Consider the following 13,966-nt stretch of genomic DNA (forward strand, 5'->3'; position numbering starts at 1 on the left):
AAAAATTCATGAGTAAATAGAAATTCAGCAAGTGTTTATTGAATGCCTTCAGCATGTTAGGAACTTGTAAGACATCTTAAGACTGAGGTGAATACAACATCACTGTCCTTAAATACTTTAGAGACCAGCAGGTGGAGAGAGATGTTAATTAAGAGAACGAATAGAATTGTTATTTAGAAAAAGCTGTAAAAATTCTCTGAATCATAAGAGGAATCTAGTTTAGAATGGATGATTAGGGAAGGCCTCTTCAGCTACAGCAAGAGTAGGGTCAAGAACATAGCAGGCAAAAGAAACAGCAAGTGTCAATACCAAGATGAAAAAAGATGGGTGTGTTTGAGAAAGTGAAAGAAAGTCAAGGTGGATGGATTGGAGTGAGTGAAAGGGAAAGTGAGTTTACTTTGCCTTTCTCAAAAGACATATTTATAGTTCTTTGCTCCTATTGTAGCACTGCATGATGTGTTTGAAGTAATGATTTTTATAATACAATGACAAATTCATTCAAACTGGGAAAAAAATTCAGTAATAAGACTTCAGTTTATAATTTTGTATCTTATGATTCCCTCTTAAGCAATAATTTCTTTTTGGATAGGTGACATCACCAGAACAAAAGATCTCTACATTAAGTCCTGTTTCTACTTTTTCTCTGACCTCAAGAGATGAAGATTTCTTGCTAGAATTCTCCGAGGCGGCCCTGAAAGCAAGAACTTTTCCTGGTGATTTTCACTTTCTCACCTTGGACAATAGTTGTTACCATATTGCTCTATTATCTGTGTGTCCCTATAAAATGAAGTTTTTATCTGAGAGATTGATGCAGAACTAAAAATATTTTGGAACCAGATTCAATGTCATTTCCCCTGAAAGCCTTCTCAAACCCTTTTTGCCTTTTGACTTTTTCTGTTACAGATAGCTTTTACTTCCAAATCCAGCACTCCCTTTTAGCTCTCTAAACCAGTAAACCAGTTGCTATAGAGTTGATACTGACTCACGGTAACCCCTTTTGTATCAGAGTAGAACTGTTCTCGATAGCTGATTTTTCAGAAGTAGATTGCCAGGCTTTTCTTCCTACATGCCTTTGGGTATATTCGAACCTCCAACCTTTCTCTTAGCTGACCGTGTTAACCACCCAGGGAGTCCTTCTAGCTCTCTGGTTCCTTCTTACTTCGCCTTCCCAACCTTTGTCATCCCAGACCTCTGAAAGTGTCTTCTACCATTGTCAATACTTCTCAGAGCTGTAACTCCAGAGCTTTGCCTCTCCCAGGGGAACGGCTCATTGTGATTATCTTGTTCATGCCATTGATTGAACTTAACATAACCTCTTAGTTTCCCCTTTTTTGTTTACTGATCCTAGCAACATTAGGAAACTCTTAAGTTGGTCCCACCACCATGGCCACTGCCAACACTCTGTTTTCATACAGTTTGGCTCTTCCCTTAGAGTCATTTCCTGCTTTAAACTATTCTGTATCATCCCTTCTGCTAATTTTCTTTTCCTCTCTCTTATAATCTGATGAGTGTATCTTTCCCTGATTCTGAAGTTATGTTGGGTGAGGGATAAAATTGTAGGTAATACTTTTGGTCATGGGTGGATAATGTAAAAAAAAAAAAAAAAAAAAAAACTTTGTAATGTGAATGGGTAGTTGGATTGGAGAAGATTTAATGGATGTGGTTGGTGGAAAGCAAGAAGGTATGGGAGAGAAAAACGGGAGAGTCAGTATGGGAGGAGTGGGTATTCTAAAACAAATGAAGTGACAGTAGAATGATAGATGATTTTCACAGTTATTCAATGAATGTTTTACTTTTTTAATGGAGTTTTAAGTTTTTTTTTGGTCAGTGCTGTTTGATTTGTTAGAGTTACAGCATAACTTAATACTTTATAAAAGAATATGCACTGGCTTATCTACTATTCTGCTGCTTCACAAATGATCTCCAGAGTTTATTTCCAATAACTATCAGAAGGGCACATTATTATAAAATAGGAAGCCGTAGTATTGTCAGATAAAAACTTTAAGCATGATTGGCATCTTTGCTAGGTCCCATGCAATATTATTTATTCAACAAATATCTATTGCTGTCTACTACACAATATGATAGACACTGGGGTTACAACAGTGAATAAAATATTCAAACGTCTCTTCAGAGAGCTTAAATTCATGTGGTGGAGACAAGCAGTAAACAGTTAAATACGTCAGGTAAATGTTAAAAAAAGAACAAAGCAAAGTAAGAGGACAGAGCATTATAGTATGGAGGGTGTCATGGATTGAATTGTGTGCCCCCAAAATATCTGTCAATTTGTCTAGGCCATGATTGCCAGCGTTATGTGATTGTCCACCATTTTGTCATCTGATGTGATTTTCCTGTGTGTTGTGAATCCTACCTCTATGATGTTAATGAGCTGGGACAGGCAGCAGTTATTTTAATGAGGCAGGACTCAGTCTACAAGATTGGATTGTGCCTTGAGCCAATCTCTTTTGAGATATAAAAGAGAGAATTGAGCAGAGAAGGGGACCTTACACCACCAAGAAAGCAGAGCTGGGAGCAAAGCACGTCCTTTGGATCCAGGGTTCCTGCTTGGAGAGGTTCCTAGTCCAGGGGAAGATTGATGACAAGGACCTTCCTCTAGAGCTGACAGAAAGCCTTCCCCTGGAGCTGATGCCCTGAATTTGGACTTCTAGCCTGCTAGACTGTGAGAGAATAAACTTGTTTATTAAAGCCATCCACTCATGGTATTTCTGTTTCAGCAGCACTAGATAACTAAGATCAGCAGTTCAAATCCATCAGCCACTCCTTGGGAACCCCATGGGGCAGTTCTACTCTGTCCTTCAGGGTCACTATGAGTAGGAATCGACTCGATGGTGGCTGGTTTGATTTTTAATATATAAAATAATATAAACTAAAAAAATAATATAGTTACCTAAAAATTACATATTATATATTTTACCATTTTATAGAATTGGGTATCTCAGAGAACACTGGCAGTTAGATGGAGATCATTCAAATTCATTACAACTATAGTAGTAAGTTCTTGTTTAAGAAGGTGGCCGATCTGAATATATGTTTACTACAGTGCCTTTTATTTATGTAGAATTTTTAATTATGAAAAGTACTTTTCATATTAGTTGCCTTATTTCTCATGTAATAGCTCCATGAAATATATAAGTCAGTTATTATTAATCCCATTTTGCAGTTGAGGAAGCAAATCTAGAGAAGTCATTTGACTTTCCCAAAGTCATGTAAGGAATTGGAGAGCAGGAAGAAAAAAATACCTATTTTCCATCAGAAAAGTTTTCTTACTTCCTTACAGAAACCGTAGTAATGGAATTCTATATTCTTTTCAAATGGATTTCAATTTGTGATAGTATTTTATATTTTTAGGGATATATTTATTACTAAAGTTGCTGACAGAGGAATTGTAAAACTCTTTCAGCTAAAATCTCCTTTGCCCTGATCGTCAACATATTAATAAGTAATAAATATATACAGGAAGCTAAAAATACATAGTCATATAAGTGAACCAGGCATTTCAGTGTCCAGAGAAGGAGTATAGAGAATAAAACACTCGTTTTGGGTCTTGACTTTGCCAGTTGGTAGTCATGTTACCTCTAGGCCTTGGTAACCTCATCTGTAAAATGAGAATAATAAAACCTTTCTGGGCTTTAAAGTGCTTTGAAAACAAACCAAAAACCCAAATCCATTGCTGTCGAGTTGATTCCGACTCACAGCAACCCTATAGGACAGAGTAGAACTGCCCCCTAGGGTTTAGGGAGGAGCGCCTGGTGGATTCGAACTGCCGACCTCTTGGTTAGCAGCTGTTGCGCTTAACTACCACACTACCAGGGTTTCCTATTAGTTTTATAACCAAACCCAACCCACTGCTGTCAAGTTGATTCTGACTCATAGCAACCCTATTGGACAGAGTAGAACTGCCCTGTAGAGTTTCCAAGGAACACTTGGTAGATTTAAACTGTGACCTTTTGGTTAGCAGCTGTAGCTCTTAACCACTTCGCCACCAGTGTTTCCTTGAAAACTTCAGTGCTGTATAAATATAATGAAGAAACTAGGGGAAAAATCCTTAGTTAAAGTAGAAAAGAAAAAAGGTCTTCAAGTTTATCAGCCTTGAAAAAGTTTCAATGTCTGTGAGTCAAACTTGGAAATCTGTAATTTTTTGAGATTAAAACCATTAATTTTTTTTAAGTGGATATAAAATTATGTGATTTTTGTTTTTTCAGGACAAGTTGATGCCTTTTGCTCTTTATATATATACAATGTTTTCTAGAGCCTGAGTACCGACTGATAGTATGTTTTTATTTAGTGAGCATTCTGTTTTCTTTCAGGAATGAAAAAAGCCGTTTCTCTGGAGAAGAAGAACCTTCAAAGGCTTCCATTAGTAAGTAGAATGCGAGTTCCACTTATTACTTTGCCACCTGCTGATGGGCCACCTGACTTAGATTCTTGCTCACATGTGATTAACTGTGACACGCAAAAGTCCTCTCGTTCCCCTGTATTCAACTTGTGTGAAGAGTCAGCATTTCTTTCTTTTGGCTTTGAGTCCAAGGACCAAAGTGAAACTTTTTTCTTTGAAGAATCTGGGGAAGAGATCACAGGGGATGTTTCACCTCTCAGTAATATATCTACCAAAAGCAAGTGGCTGAAATATCAGAACATACCCCAGTGTGACTTCGCTGCTCCAGACAAAGTTGATAAGAAAGTAAGAGATGGCTTCTTTGCTGAGGCTGTCTCTGGGATGCATTTTAGTGACACAGGCGAAAGGCAGAGCAATGCTATGAATAAAAGCTCTTCAGACTCTGTGCATTTGCAAATGATAAAAGGCATGCTCTATCAACAGCAGCAGGATTTTAGCAGTCAAGATTTGGTTTCCAGAAAGATGGCGCTCTCTCTGAATTTAGAGCAGGCTTCCAAGACTGAAGAAGTTCAAAATGTGTTAGGAGAGTCTGCCTGCTACAGCTACAGTGTACCAGGCCATCCGCAGGTGAGGAAATGTACCAGTGTCTCTGGGTGCGTTTTTTCTAATAGTTGTTGTCTGAATTTCAACAGAAGAATTACCAAACTAGTATAGGAGCAATGATTTTACTCTTAGAGCAGATGCCTTTTTTTTTGACCCAGAACTCTAGCTATAAATCACATAATTTCCTCTGACTTAAAATCTTTCCTAGTAGTTGTGAGCATTAAATGAAATTATATATTTGTAAGTATTTGGTACAATATATAGCACATGATAGATACTTAATAAATTATATCTCCTACGCCTGTTTCCACTAGTACTTCTGCTACTATTAATGCTACTATGATTGTCTTCATTTTTCACTCTCAGCTCAGTTTTGCTGATTAGTTTATTAGTAAGGCAAAAGAACATCTTATTATACATTGGTTGAGAGTAATTCTTATTATAGTGGTAACCAGAAATAGAGAAACCTAATGATCCACATATCAGTTAAGTTTTTCATAGCAGAAAATATTAAAAAACTTAGTAAGGGAAAGATAAGATAATCTCCTTTAGGATTAAAATTGCTATGCATAGTCATTCTTGCTGTACTTGGTTTCTCATTTGAAATTAGAAAGTGATTTTCAAGGATTCTAGAAATCCAAAGAAAAATTAATTTATTTTATTAAACATGTCTAAAAGAAAATAATTTACTTATTAGTAAACAGTATTTTTCTGGAGTAGTTATAATTACTTGAATTATTCCTTTTCAGGAGATAAATGCCTCTGAGCTATCATTCCCAAGTGGACAGAAAATAAAATCTGCTTGTCTTCCCCAAAGGCATATTCACATACCAGCTGTTTTTCAGTCTCCTGCTCATTATAAGCAGATTTTTACATCTTGCCTCATAGGTATGGCTGGTATCTTTTTATTTTGATTGACTACAGTTTAATATAAGTAGTGTAGTTGTGAAAAAGTGCAATATATTGTGAGTTTTCATATTGAATCTTCCAGTTGGGACTTGCTATAGTCCATATGTTTGCTCCAATTTTTGACAATAACTTTTATTCTAATCTCAGATCATAACTGAATTTTAAAGGTAGGAAACAATAGTATTATCTTTTTTTAAAGTTACAGCTTTTTCATTATTTTTTTAAAACTGAAAGTGTTATAAATGGCTTCATTAAATTAAGTGGAAAATTTTAAATATGATTTTTTTTGTTTATTTTGTTTCTTATTAGGTGAAAGTCATATAAAGACCATTTTAAAGTATACAGTTCAGTGGTATCTAGCACATTCACACTGTTAGGAAAGCACCACCTCTATCTAGTTCCAAAACATTTTCATCGCCTTAGTTTCCTAGGGCTGCCATAACAAAATACCACAAGCAGGTGGCTTTAAAGAACAGAAATTATTTTATGATTCTGGAGGCTAGAAGTCCAAGCCAGGATATCAGCTATGTCGTTTCCTTCTGTGGGCTTTGAGAGAGGAACTGTTCTATGACTCTCTCCTAATTTCTGGTGGCTGTTAGCAATCCTTGGCGTTATTTTGCAGATTATTGATGAATTCATCTCCAGTGTCACATGGCGTCTTCCCCCGTATGTGTGACTGTCTTTTCATGTCTGTTCTCCCCCTTTATAAGATACCTCTTAGAAAGGATTAGGACTTGGACCCACCCTACTCTGGTATGGGACACAATTCAGTTCATGATCAAACTCATTAAACCTGCTGTCAAGTCAATTCCCACCAATAGTGACCCTATCAGACAGAGTAGAACTTCCCCATAAGATTTCCAAGACTATAGTCTTTATGGAAGCCGACTGCCACATTTTCTCCAGAGGAGCGAATGGTGGGTTTGAACCACCAACCTTTTGGTTAGTAGCTGAGTGCTTAACCACTCCGCCACAAGGGAACACAACTTTTCAGGGGACACCATTCAATTCAGAAAACCTGTACTCATTAAGTAGTCAGTCCCTATTCCTTCTCCTCTAGCACTTGCATGATTAGTTTTGATAGTTTGTTTTGCTGTACAAGGGCAAAACTCTCCTTTTTGAAAGTGAATATTAATATAATGTTATAGCTGACTGTTAAAAAGCTGTTTTCAAATTAACAAACACATACATGATACAAACGTGAAATGTTCATATTTAATTTTCATTTGTATTTTTTTTTGTAGAACATCTAAATATATTGCTGTTTGTGTTGTCACAAAGGTTGTATAAAGCTCTTTCAAAAGTTGACATATCATTTTACACATCTTCAAAAGAAGAGAAACAAAAAAATGTAGAAAATAATGTGCCATCCTGCCATCATCATCAACCTGCAAAACTTGTCATGGTTAAAAAAGAAGGTCCAAATAAGGTATTGTTCCTCTCCCCTCCATCTACTCTGCCAAATACTTGTCTTACAGAAAGTTTAAGTGCCTTTTGCCTTGTGACAAACTCAAAGAGTCTTTTTTTAAATAATACTTTATTGTGCTTTAGGTGAAAGTTTACATAGCAAATTAGATTCTCATTTAATAATTTTTATACACATTGTTCCAGTTTTCACAGTGTGTCAGCATTCTCATTATTTCCATTGTTTGTTTTGTTTCCATTGATCTAGCTTCCCTAAAGACTGAGTCTTGATTTGGAGCCTTCTCTTTGAGGCATTAGTACCTAATGTATAGTAAACTCAAAATAAATTTTTATTGAAAGAGTGAAGGATCTGTTCTATGATACAAAAATATCAGTTAAGATCAGCCTTCAATATGGTACATACAGACAATGGAATACTACTCAGCCAGAAAGAGAAATGAAGTCCTTATACATGCTACAGCCTTGATAGAGCTTGAGGACATTATGTTTAGTAATATAAGTCAATCGCAAAAGGACAAATATTATATGACTTCACTTATATAAAAGGCAAGAACAGGCAAATTTATAGAGAGAGATCAAAGTTTACTAGTGGTTACCAAGGATAAGAGAGAGGGGGGAAAGGAGGAGTTAATGCTTACAGAACACTGAGTTTCTGTTCATGGTGATGGAAAAATTGCATTGATTAAGGCTAATGGTTACATAGGTGATTGGTGTAATTGATGTCACTAAGTTGTACACCTGTAATTTGTTGAATTGGCAAATGTGTATTATATATATATTTTACAACAATAACAAAAAGAAGAGGAAGAAGAAGAGTAGCTACCGAGGCTGTTTATGTACAACCATCCACCTCATGGGATTTGGTTTCTTGGATTGGGTGTTTAGAGTCATGGACTTATGGGACATCCCAGTTAATTGACCTAATATTGCTTTTAGCACTTTTGTTTTACCTCCTAGTTTGTTACATAGTGTCTGAGGTCTTAAAACCTTGCAAGCGACTATTCAAGGTACAACGATTGGTTTCTATTCATCTGGAGCAACAGAGGAAGAAGATTCAGGAATAAAAGCAGGAAATGGAATGCATAGCTGATTGCCTCCATGAACAACTGCCTCCTTTGCCATGAGACCAGATTGGATGGTACCTGACTATCATTATTGAACGTTTTGATCAAAGAGTCTATAGAAGAATCCTGATCAAAAAAGGGGAAAATACAGGACAGAAGTTCAAATTCTCATGGAGTCCAGATTTTCTGGAGCCACTGAGGCTCAATGAACCTCTGAAAATATTGCCCCAAGATAATCTTTAAGCCTGAAACCATGAACCAAAAATATCCTCTGAAGCCTTCTTTAAACCACCTAACAGTCTAGGTTAATTAGTAAAGAATGTCTGCTGTAAGCATTTAAAGAACTACCTATATGGGATCAAAATGAAAACAAATCTAAAGGTTAGCTTAGGAGGAAATAAGTTTATGTTAATAGAGGAGGAACGAATCAGAAAAGGAAGGAAAGAATGGCTGCACAATTTGAAGAATGTAATTAATGTCACTGAATTATACATGTAGAAATTATTGAATTGGTGTATGTTTTGCTGTGTATGTTTTCAACAGCAATTAAAAAAGGTGAACCTTCAAGTTGCGTAGGAACTTACAGTATAGTAGTATACGGAGACAGATATGTAACAGAAAATTTTATGTAATACTGTAATTGATAAGCGAGGAAGTGAAGATTGAAACTAGTTTCCTTATGTAATCCTCGGTACAAGTAACAGACAAGGTCAGAGGAATAGAAGGACAGTGATTTAATTTACATTGCTGATAGCATGTTGTGGAAGAATTCAGGTTCGTAAAATGTTAATCTATAGTTTGTACTCATTTATAAGAACTGTACTTTCACATATAATAATACAGTTTTCCTCCTCTGTTTGCATATTCCTGGAAACGCTGGTGGTGTAGTGGTTAAGAGCTACAGGTGCTAACCAAAAGGTTGGCAGTTCGAATCCACCAGGCACTCCTTGGAAACTCTATGAGGCAGTTCTACTCTATCCCATAGGGTTGCTATGAGTTGGAACCAACTGGACGGTGTTTTAGTCATCTAGTACTGCTCTAACAGAAATACCACAAGTGGATGGCTTTAACAAAGAGAAGTTTATTTTCTCACAGTAAAGTTGGCTAAAAGTTCAAATTCAGGACGTCAGTTCTGGGAGAAGGCTTTCTCTCTCTATCAGCTTCGGAGGAAGACTAGGAGCTTCTTTGTGCAGGAACCCTGAGTCCAAAGGTTGCGCTCTGCTCCTGGCACTGCTTTCTTGATAGTATGAAGTCCCCAACTCTCTGCTTGCTTCCCTTTCCTTTTACCTTTTGAGAGATAAAAGGTGGTACAGGCCCCACCCCAGGGAAATTCCCTTTATATTGCATCAGGGAGGTGACCTGAGTAAGAGTGGTGTTAGGATTCCACCCTAGTAATTTTTAGCACAAAATTACAATCACAAAATGGAGGATAACCCCTCAATGCTGGAAATCATGGCCCAGCCAAATTGATACATACATTTTGGGGGGGGGGCATAATCCAATCCGTGACATTTTACCCTTTGGCCCCCAAAAATCGCATCTTTGTAACATGCAAAACGTACTCACTCCATCATATCATACCAAAAGTCTTAACTCCAAGTCCAAAATCCAAAAATTTGTCTTCATCTGTGAAATCTAGAATATAAATTATCTGCTTCCAACGGTACAATGGCAGAACAGGCACAAGCTAGACATTTCCATTACAAATGGGTCAAACTGGGGTAAAAGAAGGGATAACAGGCATCAAGCAAGCCAGCAGAACACATTACATTAGCCCTCAAAGCTTTGAGAAAATAATCCTCTGTTCTCTGTGACAGTTTCTACAATGGCCCTGCCCTCCATCATTTAGGTATTGGCCACACTCTGGATTCTGAATGGAGGCCCCTCGGTCCTGGGCTTCAGCTCTACCTTCTAGGCCCACTGGGACAGCAACTCTGCTCCCTCAGCTTTAGGTGCACCATTCTCCTAGTCCATCTGAGTGGCAACTCCACCCGTAGAAACACTAGAGGCCATGGCTCCACCCTTTGACAGCCCTGAAGTTATGGCCATACCTTTTGAGACTGAGGCAGCTTGGCTTATTGTGTTGTCTCTTCAGCTTCTAGTTCCTGGTTTCTTGGCCTCTTGGCCCCTTGGGCCTCACACCCTTATCTGCCCTGGTGGGGCAAGTGTTCCATAGCTCAGTAGCTCCATCAGCCAGGAAGCCTCCTGCACTCAGGCATTCAGCTCTCTGGCTGTGTGGGTTAGCAAGCCTAGCTCAACTGATAAGTGCTTGCTTCCCTTTGCTTTTATCTCTTAAGAGAGAAAAGGTGGTGCAGGCCCCTGGGAAACTCCCTTTACCTTGCACCAGGGAGGTGACCTGAGTAAGGGTGGAGTTACAATTCCACCCTAATCCTGTTTAGCATAAAATTACAGCCACAAAATGGAGGACAACCAAACAATGCTGGAAATCATGACCCATCCAAACTGATACACACATTTTTGGGGGGACATAATTCAATACGTGACAGATGGCAATGGGTTGTTTGTTTTTTTTTTTTTTTTTGGTTTGCATATCCTACTTCTTTATGTGTGATTCGTCATTAGTTGAGTTGTAAATCAATGTCTAAATTTAGTTGTCAAAGTAAGAATTAATAATTTATCATATAATCATAGAATAAAATACTACATAAATGCTAAAAGACTTTTTTTCTTTTTAAGATTATTTGATGACATAGTTGTACATTCCCAATATGTTGTTGGGTATGAGGCTTATGTTACAGAGTAGAAAATTTGTCATCTGACTTTTGTTTTAAAAAAAGAAAACAGTACACACGTGTGTATCCCCTTGTGCATGTGTGCTAGCGTACTTTTGTCAGAAAAAAGACTGGAAAGAAATGCATACGATGTTGCTTAGTTGTTTCTGAGTAGCTTTAAGGTTGTCTGTAGTGAATAATTTTAATCAGAAAAACAAAGTTTATTTTTCAAGTAAGCTAACTTTCTCTTAAAATAATGTAGTTTTTTAAAAAGAGAAAATAAATAAGTGGCTTTAAATTTTAGTGTTTAATTATAAAAGTAAGTTGTATGGTGGCTAATATACTGGAGTACATAAATGCCAAGGGATATTTATAGAAATCTTGACAGACATACTACAAAGCAGGAGAAAAATGAAAACATTTTTCTCACTAAATTTTAATCTTTTTTTTTTCCTGTTAGGGTCGGCTTTTTTATGCCTGTGATGGACCCAAAGCTGACCGATGTAAATTTTTCAAGTGGCTTGAAGAAGTGTCTCCAGGATATTCGACACAAGCAGAATCTCGACCCAGCATGGTTTTAAGTGATATAAAGAGTATTGGCTTGTATTTAAGAAGTCAGAAGATACCACTGTATGAGGAGTGCCAGCTTTTGGTGAGGTATGTTTTGTGGTATCAAATCATTGCCTATAATTAGATCAATTTAGGCCAAATCTCAAGGCAGTTCTCCCAAGACTCTCTACCATGGTCTTGCAAAGGACTGTTTAAATCTATTTTTGGCCCCCTCGGGTACTGGGCTAAACATCAAGGAGCATCAGCAATATTAGGATAACTGGAAGGAATGCTGTTTTTCTAACCATTTTTATATATAGCCAGGGCTATTCTTTCACAATCTTACTCAACAAACCACATGAGTTATTTAACAGTGCAGAATAAATAGGTAAGTGATCATTCACAAGCCTGAACTAAATAACTAGCTTATGGGATAATAAAATATTACTTTTTGGAAACAGGTCTGTTATAAAAGCGGAATTATCCAAAGATTAAATATAATGACCATTTGCATGGTAATTTAATAATAATAGCATTTCTTGAGTGCCAGGTACTCTTCTAAGTACTTTACATGTATTATTTGAGTTTAATCATCAGAGTAACTCTATAAACTATGGAGGTAATGGGATAAGTTATCCCCATTTTATAGTTACAGAAATTGAGGTACCTTTTTAATCTTTTAGATACTTTGTCTGTCTTAATCTATTTTAAAACTGATGACAATTTTGTAAAGGTTGCTACTATTTTCTTGGACAGAGAGTATATTTATATTTTGTATGTGTGTATCAAAGTATACACATACTATGTTCTTTACTTTTCAAACTGTACTTTTTTTTTTTTTTAAATTTTTATTAAGCTTCAAGTGAACATTTACCATTCCAATCAGTCTGTCACATGTAGGTTTACATACATCTTACTGCCTTCTCCCACTTGCTCTCCCCCTATTGAGTCAGCCCTTACAGTCTCTCGTTTCGTGCCAATTTTACCTTCTTCCCTCTCTCTCTATCTTCCCATCCCCCCTCCAGTCAAGAGTTGCCAACACACTCTCCCGTGTCCACCAGATTTAATTAGCTCACTCTTCATCAGTATCTCTCTCCCCCCCACTGACCAGTCCTTTTCATGCCTGATGATTTGTCTTCGGGGTTGGTTCCTGTCCTGTGCCATCAGAAGTTCTGGGGAGCATTGTCTCTGGGATTCCTCTAGTCGCAATCATACCATTAGGTGTGGTCTTTTAATGAGAATTTGGGGTCTGTATCCCATTGGTCTCCTGCTCCCTCAGGAGTTGTCTCTTGTGCTCCCTGACAGGGCAGACATCGATTGTGGCCGGGCACCAACTTGTTCTTCTGGTCTCAGGATATTGTAGGTCTCTGGTTCAAGTGGCCCTTTCTGTCTCTTGGGTTCTTAGTTGTCGTGTGACCTTGGTGTTCTTCCTTTGCCTTTGCTCCCGGTGGGTTGAGACCAATTAATGTATTTTAGATGGCTGCTTGTTGGCATTTAGGACCCCAGGTGCCACAATTCAAAGTGGGATGCAGAGTGTTTTCATAATAGAATTGTTCTGCCCATTGATTTAGAAGTCCTCTCAAACCAAGTTCCCCAGACCCCAGCCCCTGCTTCGCTATCCTTTGAAGCTTTCATTTTATCTCGGAAACCTCTTTACTTTTAATCCTGTCCAATTAGGCTGACCTTCCTTGTTTTGAGTGTTGTCTTTCCCTTCACCCAAAGCAGTTCCCATCTACAGATTGATCAATAAAAAGCCCTCTCCCTCCCTCCCTCCCTCCCTCCCCCCTTTGTAACCACAAAAGTATGTGTTCTTTTCCGTTTTTTCTATTTCTCAAGATCTTATAATAGTGGTCTTATACAATATTTGTCCTTTTGCAACTGACTCATTTCGCTCAGCATAATGCCTTCCAGATTCCTCCATGTTATGAAATGTTTCAGAGATTCGTCACTGTTCTTTATCGATGCGTAGTATTCCATTGTGTGAATATACCACAATTTATTTACCCATTCGTCCGTTGATGGACATCTTGGTTGCTTCCAGCTTTTTGCTATTGTAAACAGAGCTGCAATAAACATGGGTGTGCATATATCTGTTTGTGTGAAGGCTCTTGTATCTCTAGGGTATATTCCGAGGAGTGGGATTTCTGGTTTGTATGGTAGTTCTATTTCTAACTGTTTAAGATAACGCCAGATAGATTTCCACAGTGGTTGTACCATTTTACAATCCCACCAGCAGTGTATGAGAGTTCCAGTCTCTCCGCAGCCTCTCCAACATTTATTATTTTGTGATTTTTGAATTAATGCCAGTCTAGTTGGTGTCAGATGGA

At 37.6% G+C, this 13,966-nt stretch overlaps 1 protein-coding gene across 7 annotated transcripts in view; it reads left to right on the forward strand.

Moving 5' to 3' along the window:
• ZGRF1 (zinc finger GRF-type containing 1) overlaps positions 1-13,966 on the forward strand; it is a 103,806-nt gene that overhangs the window by 54,322 nt on the left and 35,518 nt on the right. For 5 of the 7 annotated variants that reach the window (XM_064285425.1, XM_064285423.1, XM_023548597.2 and 2 more), the window contains 6 exons: positions 590-713; positions 4,329-4,381; positions 4,841-4,984; positions 5,710-5,848; positions 7,114-7,298; positions 11,551-11,747. In XM_064285425.1, the coding sequence (XP_064141495.1) occupies positions 590-713; positions 4,329-4,381; positions 4,841-4,984; positions 5,710-5,848; positions 7,114-7,298; positions 11,551-11,747 (842 nt within the window). Of the gene's footprint in view, positions 1-589; positions 739-4,326; positions 4,985-5,709; positions 5,849-7,113; positions 7,299-11,550; positions 11,748-13,966 lie in introns of all 7 variants that reach the window. The other 2 variants (XM_064285427.1, XM_064285426.1) reach the window with 2 other exon arrangements.

This window comes from Loxodonta africana, chromosome 5 (assembly GCF_030014295.1).
Source record: "Loxodonta africana isolate mLoxAfr1 chromosome 5, mLoxAfr1.hap2, whole genome shotgun sequence".
Taxonomy (NCBI): domain Eukaryota; kingdom Metazoa; phylum Chordata; class Mammalia; order Proboscidea; family Elephantidae; genus Loxodonta; species Loxodonta africana.